The sequence below is a fragment of the Oryctolagus cuniculus genome, chromosome 19 (genome assembly GCF_964237555.1).
Source record: "Oryctolagus cuniculus chromosome 19, mOryCun1.1, whole genome shotgun sequence".
Classification (NCBI taxonomy): Eukaryota; Metazoa; Chordata; class Mammalia; order Lagomorpha; family Leporidae; genus Oryctolagus; species Oryctolagus cuniculus.
In genome coordinates, this window is record NC_091450.1 from 36,663,723 (window position 1) to 36,677,371 (window position 13,649).

Below are 13,649 nucleotides of genomic sequence, written 5' to 3' on the forward strand. Positions count from 1 at the left end.
GCGTGCGCCCCTCACCCCCGCCCCTCCAGAGCCCCCGGAGCCCCCCACTATGCTGAGGCCTGCCCCGCCCCCACGCCCGGCCCCGCCCACCTTGGGCGCCAGCTCGGAGCTGTGCTGCAGCACCGTGTAGAGGATCTGCATGTTGTTCGGGTTCCGGGCGTTGGACAGCTCGTTGAAGATCACAAACTTGATGGTGGTGCCCAGGTTGTCCTTGTGTGCCGTCAGCAGCTCCCTGGACACAGCCCAGCACGCAGAGGGGCCTGAGCCGGGGGCCCTCCCCCACTGCCCAGCACGCCCGGCCCCGGCCCTGCCTACCTGACACACAGCATACAGTGGGGCCTGGGCCAGGGGCAGGTGTCCCCTCCCCCCACTGCCCAGCACGCACCTGCCCGGCCCCGCCTACCTGACACACAGCATGCAGTGGGGCCTGGGCCAGGGGCAGGGGTCCCCCTCCCCCACACCGCCGGCCCCGGCCCCGCCTACCTGACACACAGCATGTAGTGGTTGAGCAGCACCTTGGGCTTGAGGCGGATCTTGATCAGGTGGGAGATGACGTCCGTGTCCTCGGGGCCATGCGTGTTGCAGTTCATGCACACGGACATCAGCAGGTCCTGCGCGGGCCTGGTCAGCTGTGGGGAGGCCAGGCGAGGGCTGTCAGCAGCCGCTCAGCGCCGGGGGTGCGGCCACAGCAAGGCGTCCCCCTGACGCCCCGACACACCCGGGGTTCTGCAGCGAGGCACCCCCCCCCGCACCCCGGGGTTCTGCAGCCACATCCCCAGCTTCCGCACGGCCATGAGCCACAGCGAGGCCCCCCCACACACACCCCGGGGTTCTGCAGCAGACGCCCCACACACACCCCGGGGTTCTGCAGCGAGGCATCCCCCACACACACCCCGGGGTTCTGTAGCAGACGCCCCACACACACCCCGGGGTTCTGCAGCGAGGCCCCCCCACGCACACCCCGGGGTTCTGCAGTGAGGCCCCCCCCCACACCCCGGGGTTCTGCAGCCACATCCCCAGCTTCCGCACGGCCATGAGCCACAGCGAGGCCCCCCCACACACACCCCGGGGTTCTGCAGCCACATCCCCAGCTTCCGCACGGCCATGAGCCACAGCGAGGCCCCCCCCCACACACCCCGGGGTTCTGCAGCCATATCCCCAGCTTCCGCACGGCCATGAGCCACAGCGAGGCCCCCCCCCACACACCCCGGGGTTCTGCAGCAGACGCCCCACACACACCCCGGGGTTCTGCAGCGAGGCATCCCCCACACACACCCCGGGGTTCTGTAGCAGACGCCCCACACACACCCCGGGGTTCTGCAGCGAGGCCCCCCCACGCACACCCCGGGGTTCTGCAGTGAGGCCCCCCCCCACACCCCGGGGTTCTGCAGCCACATCCCCAGCTTCCGCACGGCCATGAGCCACAGCGAGGCCCCCCCACACACACCCCGGGGTTCTGCAGCCACATCCCCAGCTTCCGCACGGCCATGAGCCACAGCGAGGCCCCCCCCCACACACCCCGGGGTTCTGCAGCCACATCCCCAGCTTCCGCACGGCCATGAGCCACAGCGAGGCCCCCCCCCACACACCCCGGGGTTCTGCAGCAAGGCCCCCCCCCCCACACCCCGGGGTTCTTCAGCGAGGTGTCCCCCCACACACACCCCGGGGTTCTGCAGCAGACGCCCCACACACATACCCCGGGGTTCTGCAGCGAGGCCCCCCCACACACACCCCGGGGTTCTGCAGTGAGGCGTCCCCCACACACACACACCCCGGGGTTCTGCAGCGAGGCCCCCCCCCACACACCCCGGGGTTCTGCAGCGAGGTACCCCCCACACACACCCCGGGGTTCTGCAGTGAGGCCCCCCCACACACCCCGGGGTTCTGCAGCGAGGCACCCCCCACACACACCCCGGGGTTCTGCAGTGAGCCCCCCCACACACACACCCCGGGGTTCTGCAGTGAGGCGTCCCACCCACACACCCCGGGGTTCTGCAGTGAGGCCCCCCCCCACACCCTGGGGTTCTGCAGTGAGGCGTCCCCCACACACACACCCCGGGGTTCTGCAGCGAGGTACCCCCCTACACACACCCCGGGGTTCTGCAGTGAGGCCCCCCCACACACCCCGGGGTTCTGCAGTGAGGCCCCCCCACACACCTCGGGGTTCTGCAGTGAGGCCCCCCCACACACCCCAGGGTTCTGCAGTGAGGCCCCCCCACACACCCCGGGGTTCTGCAGTGAGGCCCCCCCACACACCCCGGGGTTCTGCAGTGAGGCCCCCCACACACACACCCCGGGATTCTGCAGTGAGGCGTCCCCCACACACCCCGGGGTTCTGCAGCGAGGCACCCCCACACACCCCGGGGTTCTGCAGCCACATCCCCAGCTTCCGCACGGCCATGAGCCACAGCGAGGCCCCCCCACACACACCCCGGGGTTCTGCAGTGAGGCGTCCCCCACACACACCCCGGGGTTCTGCAGCAGACGCCCCACACACACACACCCCGGGGTTCTGCAGTGAGGCGTCCCCCACACACACCCCGGGGTTCTGCAGTGAGACGTCCCCCACACACACCCCGGGGTTCTGCAGCGAGGCGTCCCCCACACACACCCCGGGGTTCTGCAGTGAGGCGTCCCCCACACACACCCCGGGGTTCTGCAGCGAGGGCCCCCCACACACACCCCGGGGTTCTGCAGCGAGGCCCCCCACACACACACACCCCGGGGTTCTGCAGTGAGGTGTCCCCCACACACACCCCGGGCTTCTGCAGCGAGGCCCCCCCGCACCTTGGGGTTCTGCAGCCACATCTCGAGCTTCTGCACGGCCATGAGCCGCACCTCCTGGTAGCCGCAGGTGGAGGTGAGCAGCCGCAGCAGGTTGCGGGACACGTTGTCGATGGGCTGGCGCCGGTTGAGCTGGTCCCGCAGCACCTCCAGGACGTACTCCTCCACGCTCTCGGCCAGGTCCTCGTACCTAGGCCCAGGGACGGAGCACAGCAAGGGTGGCCGTCCCCGGGCGCCCAGCCCGCCCGCGCCGCGGCCACGCCCGGTCCGAGCGTGCGCACACCCACCTGGGCATGAGCTGGCCCTCCTGCTCGGGGCTCAGCTTCTCCTCCGCCACCAGCAGCTCCGTCTGGCTGTCCTCCTCCTCCGCGAGCGAGGGGTGAGGGCTGCTCCCTGCGCGGGGCCGTGGAGAGGGGTCGCGGAGGCTCCCCGCCCGCCCACGCCCGCCCACACCCGCCCACACCCGCGCAGGCTCTGCGGCAGGGAGGGGCTTACCGGCACCGGGCTCCCCGCCGCCGCGCCCCACCTCCCCCTGCAGCAGCATGCTCTTGGGCGGCATCTTGGTGCCGAAGGCCGTCTGGATGTTGTCCACGAATGTCCTGCAGTGGACGCTGTCCACCCAGATGCGCTCGCCCAGCGAGTCCTCGATGTACACCTGCAGAGACCCGCCCTCAGCTCGGCTCAGCGCGGCAGTGCGCGGGGCAGCGCAGGCAGACACACACAGAACACACATGCGCACACACACACACAGGGCACACGGGCTCTCCCTGCGGCCAGCGTGCACGGGGGCAGCACACACAGACACACACACATGGCTCTCCCTGAAGCCAGCATGCACGGGGCAGGAGACACACACACACACACACACATGGCTCTCCCTGAAGCCAGCGTGCACGGGGAAGGAGACACACACACACACACAAACACACACATACGGGGCTCTCCCTGTGGCCAGCGTGCACAGGGCAGGAGACACACACACACACACACACACACACACGGGCTCTCCCTGTGGCCAGCATGCACGGGGCAGGAGACACACACACACACACATGGCTCTCCCTGAAGCCAGTGTGCACGGGGAAGGAGACACACACACACACACAAACACACACATACGGGGCTCTCCCTGTGGCCAGCGTGCACGGGGCAGGAGACACACACACACACACACACAAACACACACATACGGGGCTCTCCCTGTGGCCAGCGTGCACGGGGCAGGAGACACACACACACACACACACACACACATACGGGGCTCTCCCTGCGGCCAGCGTGCACGGGGCAGGAGACACACACACACACACACACACACACATACGGGGCTCTCCCTGCGGCCAGCGTGCACGGGGAAGGACACACACACACACACACACACGGGGCTCTCCCTGAAGCCAGCGTGCCTGGGGAAGGAGACGCATGCACACATGCACACACGGGGCTCTCCCTGAAGCCAGCGTGCATGGGGCAGGAGACACACACACACACGCATGCACACACACACACACACACACGGGGCTCTCCCTGAAGCCAGCGTGCACGGGGAAGGAGACACACATGCACACACACACACGGCTCTCCCTGCGGCCAGCGTGCACGGGGAAGAACACACGCACACACACACGCGCACGCACACACACACGCGGCGCCCACCCATGTGTGCCTGCCGCCCTCCGCCCGCCCGTGGCCGACTCGCCTTGACGAAGGTCTCGGGCCAGTTCTCGTCCTCCTCGTAGGCGGCCATGAGGAGGTTGCAGGCCAGCACGGACACCAGGCTGTTGCCCTTGGCCTTGAAGTTGATGGAGGCATCTCTCCGCAGGAGGCTGCACAGGGCCTGCGTGGGCGGGGCCGTCACCCGGAGCCCCGCCCCAGCCCACCCCCCACCCCCGGACCAGGGGCGGCACAGGGCCTGTGTGGGCGGGGCCGTCACCCGGAGCCCCGCCCCGGCCCACCCCCGGACCAGGGGCTGCACAGGGCCGTCACCCGGAGCCCCGCCCCGGCCCACCCCCGGACCAGGGGCTGCACAGGGCCTGTGAGGGCGGGGCCGTCACCCGGAGCCCCGCCCCGGCCCACCCCCGGACCAGGGGCGGCACAGGGCCTGTGAGGGCGGGGCCGTCACCCGGAGCCCCGCCCCGGCCCACCCCCGGACCAGAGGCTGCACAGGGCCTGTGAGGGCGGGGCCGTCACCCGGAGCCCCGCCCCAGCCCACCCCCCACTCCCGGACCAGGGGCGGCACAGGGCCTGTGTGGGCGGGGCCGTCACCCGGAGCCCCGCCCCGGCCCACCCCCGGACCAGAGGCTGCACAGGGCCTTGTGGGCGGGGCCGTCACCCGGAGCCCCGCCCCAGCCCACCCCCCGCCCCCCACCAGGGGCTGCACAGGGCCTGTGAGGGCGGGGCCGTCACCCGGAGCCCCGCCCCGCCCCGGCCCACCCCCGGGCCAGGGGCTGCACAGGGCCTGTGTGGGCGGGGCCGTCACCCGGAGCCCCGCCCCGCGCCCCCCCACGCCCCGCGCCCCCTGCCCCGAGCCCCCGCGCAGCCCCACCTCGATGACGCCCTCGGTGGCGAAGATGTTGGGCTTGATCTTGGCCAGGTACATGAGGCCCAGGTAGAGCGTGCTGTCCGGCTTGGCGCGCGTGGCCCGCAGCTGCTTCACGGCCCCGCACAGCACCGCCTCCACGCGCTCGTCGTTCCCGTCCAGCTCGGCCGCCTCGATCTCGTCCAGCAGCACCGTGGGCAGCACTGCGGGGGGCCAGAGCGCCCGTCACCCGTCACCCCCAGAGCGCCGGCCACCCAGTCACCCCGCAGGGCGGCCGCCGGGGCAGAGACTCCTGGGCTCCCTTCCGCTGGCCCTGGGGTCAGCGTCCGCCCCTGCCTCCTACCCCACCCCCGCTTCCTCCACGTTCAGTCTCGCGTGGGCGTCCCCCGTTTCCCACGCGACCACCTTACTTCGCTCATTCCCGGCCCGCCTCCTCCCCACGCCGGGCACACGGGGCCTCCCCCGCAGCCAGTGTGCACGCGGAGGGGAGCCGGGCCCGGCTCGGCTACTGCGCACGCCCCCTCCCCACCCCGCCCCCGGCCTCACCCTCGATGGGCACCACCGACGGCTCCTTGATGGACGGGGAGATGGCGCGCTTCTCGGCCACGGCGGCCTCGGCCAGGCGGCCCAGGGCGCTCAGCGGCGGCGTGGAGGAGAGCTTGGGGCGCTTGGTGAGGCCGGTGAGCGCCGCGGCCCCCGACAGCGCCGCCGCGTCCCGCTTGCGCTCGGACGGCAGCCCCGCCGGCGCCGGCTTCAGCAGCGTGGACGCCGCCTTGGACTCGCTGGCCTGGCCCTTGGAGCCCAGCGCGATGAAGTCTCCGGGCGGAGGGTGCCCTGCGCGGGGGAGGCACGAGAAGCCCGCTCGCCGCCGCCAGCATCGCTCCCTGCCCCCGGGCGCGGGAGAGGCGCCGCGGGGCCGTGGTGCGGGGTCCCCGCTCCCGTCCGCCCCCTGCCCGCCAGGCCCTCGCCCGCATCGCCGCGGGGCCACGGTGCGGGGTCCCCGCTCCCGCCCCCAGGCCCTCCCCGCATCGCTCCCCGCTCCCGGGCGCGGGGTCCCAGGTCCCCCTCCCGCCCGCATCGCCGCGGGGCCACGGTGCGGGGTCCCCGCTCCCGCCCACCAGGCCCTCCCCGCATCGCTCCCCGCTCCCGGGCGCGGGGTCCCAGGTCCCCCTCCCGCCCGCATCGCCGCGGGGCCACGGTGCGGGGTCCCCGCTCCCGCCCACCAGGCCCTCCCCGCATCGCTCCCCGCTCCCGGGCGCGGGGTCCCAGGTCCCCCTCCCGCCCGCATCGCCGCGGGGCCACGGTGCGGGGTCCCCGCTCCCGCCCACCAGGCCCTCCCCGCATCGCTCCCCGCTCCCGGGCGCGGGGTCCCAGGTCCCCCTCCCGCCCGCATCGCCGCGGGGCCACGGTGCGGGGTCCCCGCTCCCGCCCACCAGGCCCTCCCCGCATCGCTCCCCGCTCCCGGGCGCGGGGTCCCAGGTCCCCCTCCCGCCCGCATCGCCGCGGGGCCACGGTGCGGGGTCCCCGCTCCCGCCCACCAGGCCCTCCCCGCATCGCTCCCCGCTCCCGGGCGCGGGGTCCCAGGTCCCCCTCCCGCCCGCATCGCCGCGGGGCCACGGTGCGGGGTCCCCGCTCCCGCCCACCAGGCCCTCCCCGCATCGCTCCCCGCTCCCGGGCGCGGGGTCCCAGGTCCCCCTCCCGCCCGCATCGCCGCGGGGCCACGGTGCGGGGTCCCCGCTCCCGCCCGCCGCCCGCGGACACTCGGGAACGCGAAGCCCGCCCGGCGCACCTGAGGGCTTGGCGGCGGCGCTCGGCCTGCGCACGGCCGGGGGCTTGGCGCGGTTCATGCCGGCCCGCGCCTGGGTCCTCTCACGGCCGAGGTCCCGCACCAGCCCCACGCGCCGGCCGGGGAAGCAGCCCCGGCCCTCACACCTCCCGCGTCTCCGGGCGCCCCGGAACCGGAAGCAACCTCCTGGCTTGGCAAAGCCGACTTCCGGGGCAACAGGAAGCAAAATAGAGCAGAGGGCGTGTCTGGGAGCAGGGCCTGGGGGGCGTGGCGGGCGGCGAGTGCCCCGGGCCTGCAGCGCCCTCTGCTGGCGGGAGGCTGGCCAGGCTCGGTTGCGGGGCCCGGAGCGGGAGGGGCCTGCTCCTGGCCTGCGCGGCTGACGTCATCGAGGGGGCACGCCCAAGGGCGCTCGGCCAAGAGGGTGACGTCAGGGTCGGGAGCCCTGCTCCTCCCATCACCCTGCCAGATAGCGGGTTCTGAAGGGTCGAGGATGCTGTGCCCAGGGGGCAGGCGGGGGGCGGTGGATCCCTGGGCTGGGTTGCGTACTGGGCTGGATGGGGTTGGTTCTGTGCTGGTCCCTGGTTTGGGTCCTGGGCTGGTTCTGTACTGGTTCCTGGTTTTTGTCCTGGGCTGGGTTGGGTCCTGGGCTGGTTCTGTGGTGGTCCCTGGTTTGGGTCCTGGGCTGGGATGGGCTGGTTCCTGGTTTTTGTCCTGGGCTGGGTTGGGTCCCGGGCTGGTTCTGTGCTGGTCCCTGGTTTGGGTCCTGGGCTGGGTTGGGTCCTGGGCTGGGATGGGCTGGTCCCTGGTTTTTGTCCTGGGCTGGGTTGGGCTGGGTTGGGTCCTGGGCTGGTTCTGTGCTGGTCCCTGGTTTTTGTCCTGGGCTGGGTTGGGTCCTAGGCTGGTCCCTGGTTTGGGTCCTGGGCTGGGATGGGCTGGTTCCTGGTTTTTGTCCTGGGCTGGATTGGGTCCCGGGCTGGTTCTGTGCTGGTCCCTGGTTTGGGTCCTGGGCTGGTTCTGTGCTGGTCCCTGGTTTGGGTCCTGGGCTGGGTTGGGCTGGGTTGGGTCCCGGGCTGGTTCTGTGCTGGTCCCTGGTTTTTGTCCTGGGCTGGGTTGGGTCCTAGGCTGGTCCCTGGTTTGGGTCCTGGGCTGGGATGGGCTGGTTCCTGGTTTTTGTCCTGGGCTGGATTGGGTCCCGGGCTGGTTCTGTGCTGGTCCCTGGTTTGGGTCCTGGGCTGGTTCTGTGCTGGTCCCTGGTTTGGGTCCTGGGCTGGGTTGGGCTGGGTTGGGTCCTGGGCTGGGATGGGCTGGTCCCTGGTTTTTGTCCTGGGCTGGGTTGGGTCCTAGGCTGGTCCCTGGTTTGGGTCCTGGGCTGAGCTGGGTCCTGCTTTGGGCCCCTGGTTTGCTCCCTGCCGTGGGCCGCTGCAGCCAGACTTTGGGTCCTGGGCAGGGGCTGTTGCTGCTGCTGGCTGAGGACCTTGTCTTGAGCAGGAAGGCCGGGACCAGGGCAGGGCCAGCCGCCGGGGGAGAGGAAATGCCATGGCTTCCGTCCTCCGAGGAGTCACCCTTGTTCCTGGCGCCCTGTGGCGGGCGCTGCCTGCCCAGCCCCGCGCCCAGCAGGCTGGGATTCCTGGGGCCGCCCAGGGAGAGGCCCTCGCCTGTGCCCCACTTAGGAACCCCTCCTGTGGGGTGAAACGGACAGGGTACAAAGGTGCTGGCCAGCTACAGACATGTTCTGAGTGCAGGCTACTGCCTGTGAGGCCACGCACACACACGCACACACACGCACACACACGCACCGGGACCCTGCACAGCACCCACCCGTCCCCGGGCAGCCACACATCCGCCTTCTGCCAGTTGGCTTTCCGGCAGCCTCGTGCGAGGTCTCAGGAGACAGGTGCACCAGGCCCCGCCCACAGGCCCCGCCTCCATCTGTACCTGGCTCCGCCTCCATCTGCACCTGGCTCCACCTCTCTTGGGAGGAGCCCCCCCCCACAGGTGCGGCAGGATAAAGCCCCCTGCTGCGTCTGGGGGCACACAGACTCATCTCAGGGCGACTCCTGGGTGGGGCGGGATGGGGCGGGGGGCCGCCTAGCCCCACACCAGCGCCTCCCCTGGTGTTTCTGCCAGCCTGGTTCCGGTCCCTGGGACCTCGACGCATGCTGGTCCCTGAGTGTGTGTTGGGGGCATCCCACATCCCTGCACCTTGCTCCAGGGACCCAGATGTCACCTCCACGTCTTCCTTTATTCTTCCACCCACTGACTCACTCCCCGAAATGCCACAATGGCCGCTGCTGGAGCCAGGAGCTCCGTGTGGGTCTCCCCTGTGGGGGGCAGGGGCCCGAGTGCCCATCAGCAGGGAGCTGGAATCGGGAGTGGAGCCCAGGACCACGCTAGGGGCACAACATCCTCACCGCCCAGCTAACTGGCCTGGAGCCGCCCCCAGACCCGGCCTGCCTGGGCCCCTCCCCCCAGGACCGCGCCCCACCCAGTCAGGCCAGCGAGATGCGTGACAGGTGCAGATGCGGGCTCCCCAGCCTGGACTCCCTTGCTGTGACCCTGGGGCCCGCCCGGCCCCACCTGGTGCCGCCGTGGGACACTGTCCCCACCACAGAGCAGACCCCAGGGGCTGGGGCAGAGTGCAGCTGTGTGTGGTTTAACTGCCCGGAGCCAGGAAGCAGCTGCTGCCAAGTGTGCAGCCTGGGCCTGCACAGCCAGCGACCCCCGGGGCCCTGGGCTCCTGGCCTGGGCCCAGCACCCCCAGCTCGGACCAGGCCCGCGGCTCCCAAGGGGCCTCCCCCAACCCTTCCTGCCCCGCCCGCCCCAGGGCAGCCGCCCCCTGGCTGGCATCGCTCACCTGGGGTGGGGCAGACCCGTCTAGACCCCTGCCTCATTGGGGCAGGCAGGGCCATGGCTACACCCAGAATGGGGGGGGCAGCGTCCCCAGGGTGCCCTCAGCCCCAGCTCTGTGCCCTCGGAGCCGGGCAGGCAGCCACAGGAGAGTGGGGAATGGGAGCTGCGGCCCTGAGCCCCCAGAGGACCAGTGCTTCCTCTGCAGACCCCCTCGCCGCCCAGGGCAGCCCCCGAGCCCCCGAGCCCCCGAGCCCCCGAGCCGTCTCCCGCAGCCTGCACTCCCGGCCTCTCCCTTCCCCGAGTCCCAACGCGCGCCCGGTCCCAGCGCCCGGGAGCCCCCGCCGCCTCCACGGCGCGTGTTCCACCCACCCCAGCCTGACGCGCGCCACTGATGCTGTTTAAAAAATTTTAATATATTTATTTGAGGTCTGGGCGTTTGGCCTCACGGTGGAGATGCCTGCATCCCACACCGGGGAGCCCCCAGGGTTGGGGTCCCAGCTCCCCTTGTAGCTCAGACACTTGTGGGAGGGGGACTGTGAGAGTTCTTCCTGCAAATAAATAAGATAAATGTGTGCACGTTGTATCTGTTTGTAAAGCTGTGACCACTTGAGAGGCTGGGGAGCCTGGCGGGGGGCCGTCCTCACTGCTGCCCCCCAGGGTCTGCAGGGCAGGAAGCTGCAGCAGGGGCGGGGCTGGGACTCGAACCCAGGCCCAGGATGTCTTGGTGAGGCCACCCCCAGGAGCAGCAGCCGCAGGTGCGCGGGGGGAGGGGAGGGGACGCCGCCCCCAGCGGGAGAGCCGCACCACCTGACTTCTGCACCCCAAGCCTGCACGGCCTCCCCAGGGGACCTCCAGCTGGGGGGCAGGGCGGAATGGGGCCCTGAGGAGGCGTCTCCACCGGCGTCTGGCCTGGGGCTCACTCGCGGGGCCACTGATCTCCACATGCATGCGTGTGCATGCGTGTCAGGCTCTCACTAGACCCCTCGTGCTGGCCGGCTCTGCCCGCCCGTCCAGGCCGGCTGCAGCCTCCCTCCTCCAGGGGAGAAACTGAGACCCCGGGCAGCCCAGAAGCTGGGGAGACTCCAGCCCCCTGGCAACTGTTCACAGCCCACAGGGCTGCCGAAAGGTGCAGACGTCGCGGGCGGCGGGCCTGTCCCCGGAGCCGGGCAGGAGTGGGCCCAAACCCGCCGACACCCCAGCACCGGGAACCTGGGCAGGCGACTTGCTTCCGGGATGTTCAGCCTGGGGGCCTGGGGGGGTCTGTAAGGGGGGGCAGCCGCATGTTCCTCGGATGGGGTGGGGACAGAGCAGACAAGGAAGGGGCAGGGAGAGGCTGGGAGCCTCCTAGGGCCAGCAGTGGTCACCGACCCCAGGGGGCCGAGGCCAAGGCCGGTGCCCAGGACAGAGACTGAGCCGGAGTCGGGGGAACCTGCAGGGAGCACGGGGCGCCTGCACCCCACATCCTCGAGCCCCTGCCTCCTGGGAGGCCGCTGGTGAGGCTCACGTCCCTGGAGCCCTGCCACCCCCTTGGGAGACGCGCGTGGACATCCTGGCTCCAGGCTTCAGCCTGGCCAAGAGCTGGGAGCAGCTGAGGAGTGAACCAGTGGACGGAAGCTCTCTCTTTCTCCCTCTCCCTCTCTCTCTTGCTCCCTCTTTCTCTGTCACTCCGCCTTTCAAATAATTGTTCTTATATACACCTTGCAGGTGAGGAAGTGAGAGGGAACAGCTGGGCCCCGGCCCCAGGATGCCAGCGCTCTCCCCCCTTCCCTGGTACGGCACTGGGCAGACGGCCTCTGTGAGCCTCAGCTTACCTGCCTGGGAAAAGGACGCAGGGACGTCCTGCCCCCCGAGGGGCCTCAGCCAGCCGCCGCCCCCGAGCCCCAGCTCAGGGCGGGCACCGGGCTGGGGGTGCCCTAGAGGGTTCCCACCCATGCTGCCGCCAAGTTTAGCCCCCACTTCTCCCACGCTGGAAGCCGGGTCAGTCCTGGAGCCGGGAGTCGGTGGGCGCCTCTCAGGCCCGAGGTGCCCGGCCGGGGGTGGCGAGCAGCGTGAGCCCCAGGTCCACTGCAGAGCACCCCTGTGAGTCCACGCACTGGGGCCCACAGGCCCCCCGGGAGGCACGGCAGCGGCTCCAGCAGTGGCACTTGGGACGCCGGGCAGCCAGGCCTCGCGGGAGTGGGAGTGGAAGCCGGGCGGCAGCCTCTGCCTGGAGACAGCGACGCACTTCCCAGCAATTGTCCGGAAACGAGGAGATGCTGCAGCCAGGACGGCCGTGGGGCGGGGAGGGCACCCAGGGCCCTGCGGGAGAAAGTGAGACTGGGGGCACCCTCCCCGCAAAGGAGCCCCAGAGAACTCGGTGCTGGGTGAGAGGCCGTCCGGCCAGGCCGGGGGCGCTGGAGGGAGGACCTGCCTTGGGGTCCCGGCCGACCCCGGTGGGGCTGTGCCCGTGGCCTCCTGACCACCATGTCTGTCCGTGGTGGACCCCAGAGCGGTGGCGCTGGCTCAGAAATCGGGTCTGGGATGGACGCTCCCTGGGTGTCTGGGACTTCTCGGCCGAGGAGGGCCGTGTTCCCAGGCACCAGGTGGGCACCGCTGGTTTCCTGGGGCGTGCGGGGTAGGGGTCGGGGGGCTCACAGCCCAGGCTTTCTGCCCTCAGGACTCCGGGGTCAGCCGCGCTGAGCCGGGCAGTTGCTGTCAGGGCGCCCATCGTGTGGCTGCAGGAGGAAGTGGCCGGGCTGCCCTCCCTGGTGCTGGCCGTGGGCCGTCCCTCGGTTTACGCTAATCTTTTTCAAAGCTGGCGCTGTGGCGTCGTGGGCTAAGCCTCTACCTGCGGCACCAGCATCCCATATGGGTCCTGTCTGCTCTGCTTCTGATCCAGCTCTCTGCTGTGGCCTGGGAGAGCAGTAGACGATGCCCAAGTGCTTGGGCCCTGCACCAGCGTGGGAGACCTGCAGGAGGCTCCAGGCTCCTGGCCTCTGATGGGCTGTTGTGGCCATCTGGGGAGTGAACCAGCAGAGGGAAGACCTCTCTCTCTGTCTCTCCTTCTCTCTATCTGTAACTCTACTTCTGAAATAAATAACTTCTTTTAAAAAAAGTTATTTCTACCACATTAAAAAAAAGTGACAGAGAAAAGAGAGCGAGAGAGGTCTCCCATCACCGGTTCACTCTGCAAAAGACCACAACAACAGGGTCGGGCTGGAAGCCGGCAGCAGGGGCCCAAGCACTTGGGCCATCCTCGGCTGCTTTCCCAGGCCATCAGCAGGGAGCCAGATCGGAAGCCGAGCGGCTGGGACTGGAACGGGCGCCCACATGGATGCTGGCGTGGCAGGCGGCGGCTTCACCTGCTGCACCACAGCGCGGCCTCCCAGTCAGAACCTTCAACCCCAACTGAGCTGGGAGAGGAGGGGCTGGGGCAGGGGTGGTCGTCCCCGTGGGGATCAGGACCCTAAAGGACACGGAGTTTCTGCACGGGCGGCCACCTCTCCGAGCTGGGCGGGGGGCGCTTCGTGTGGCCAGGGAGCAGCCTCCCCCAGGCCCTGGCGACAATGGCCTTCCCGAGTCCGCCTTGTCCTGTCACAGAGGACGTCCCCGCCTCGGTCGGACCCGCGTTCGCAGTCAGGGAGCGGGAGGCCCTGCAGAGTGAACGTTTTACACCCACTGCTCACCCGCGTCACCGGGCATGGCCGAACC

The 13,649-nt window shown here is 70.6% G+C and overlaps 1 protein-coding gene across 1 annotated transcript in view; it reads right to left on the minus strand.

Annotated features, from left to right (window-relative positions):
• The window catches only part of INTS1 (integrator complex subunit 1), a 28,235-nt gene extending 20,940 nt beyond the window's left edge, over positions 1-7,295 (minus strand). Inside the window, exons 1-9 of the mRNA XM_070064274.1 lie at positions 7,113-7,295; positions 5,870-6,157; positions 5,330-5,526; positions 4,484-4,621; positions 3,280-3,439; positions 3,072-3,177; positions 2,788-2,974; positions 484-629; positions 91-232 (exon numbers count right to left, since the gene is read on the minus strand). Of these exons, the coding sequence (XP_069920375.1) occupies positions 91-232; positions 484-629; positions 2,788-2,974; positions 3,072-3,177; positions 3,280-3,439; positions 4,484-4,621; positions 5,330-5,526; positions 5,870-6,157; positions 7,113-7,170 (1,422 nt within the window). The 5' untranslated portion in view covers positions 7,171-7,295. The remainder of the gene's footprint in view (positions 1-90; positions 233-483; positions 630-2,787; positions 2,975-3,071; positions 3,178-3,279; positions 3,440-4,483; positions 4,622-5,329; positions 5,527-5,869; positions 6,158-7,112) is intronic.
• Positions 7,296-13,649: the final 6,354 nt, after the last annotated feature.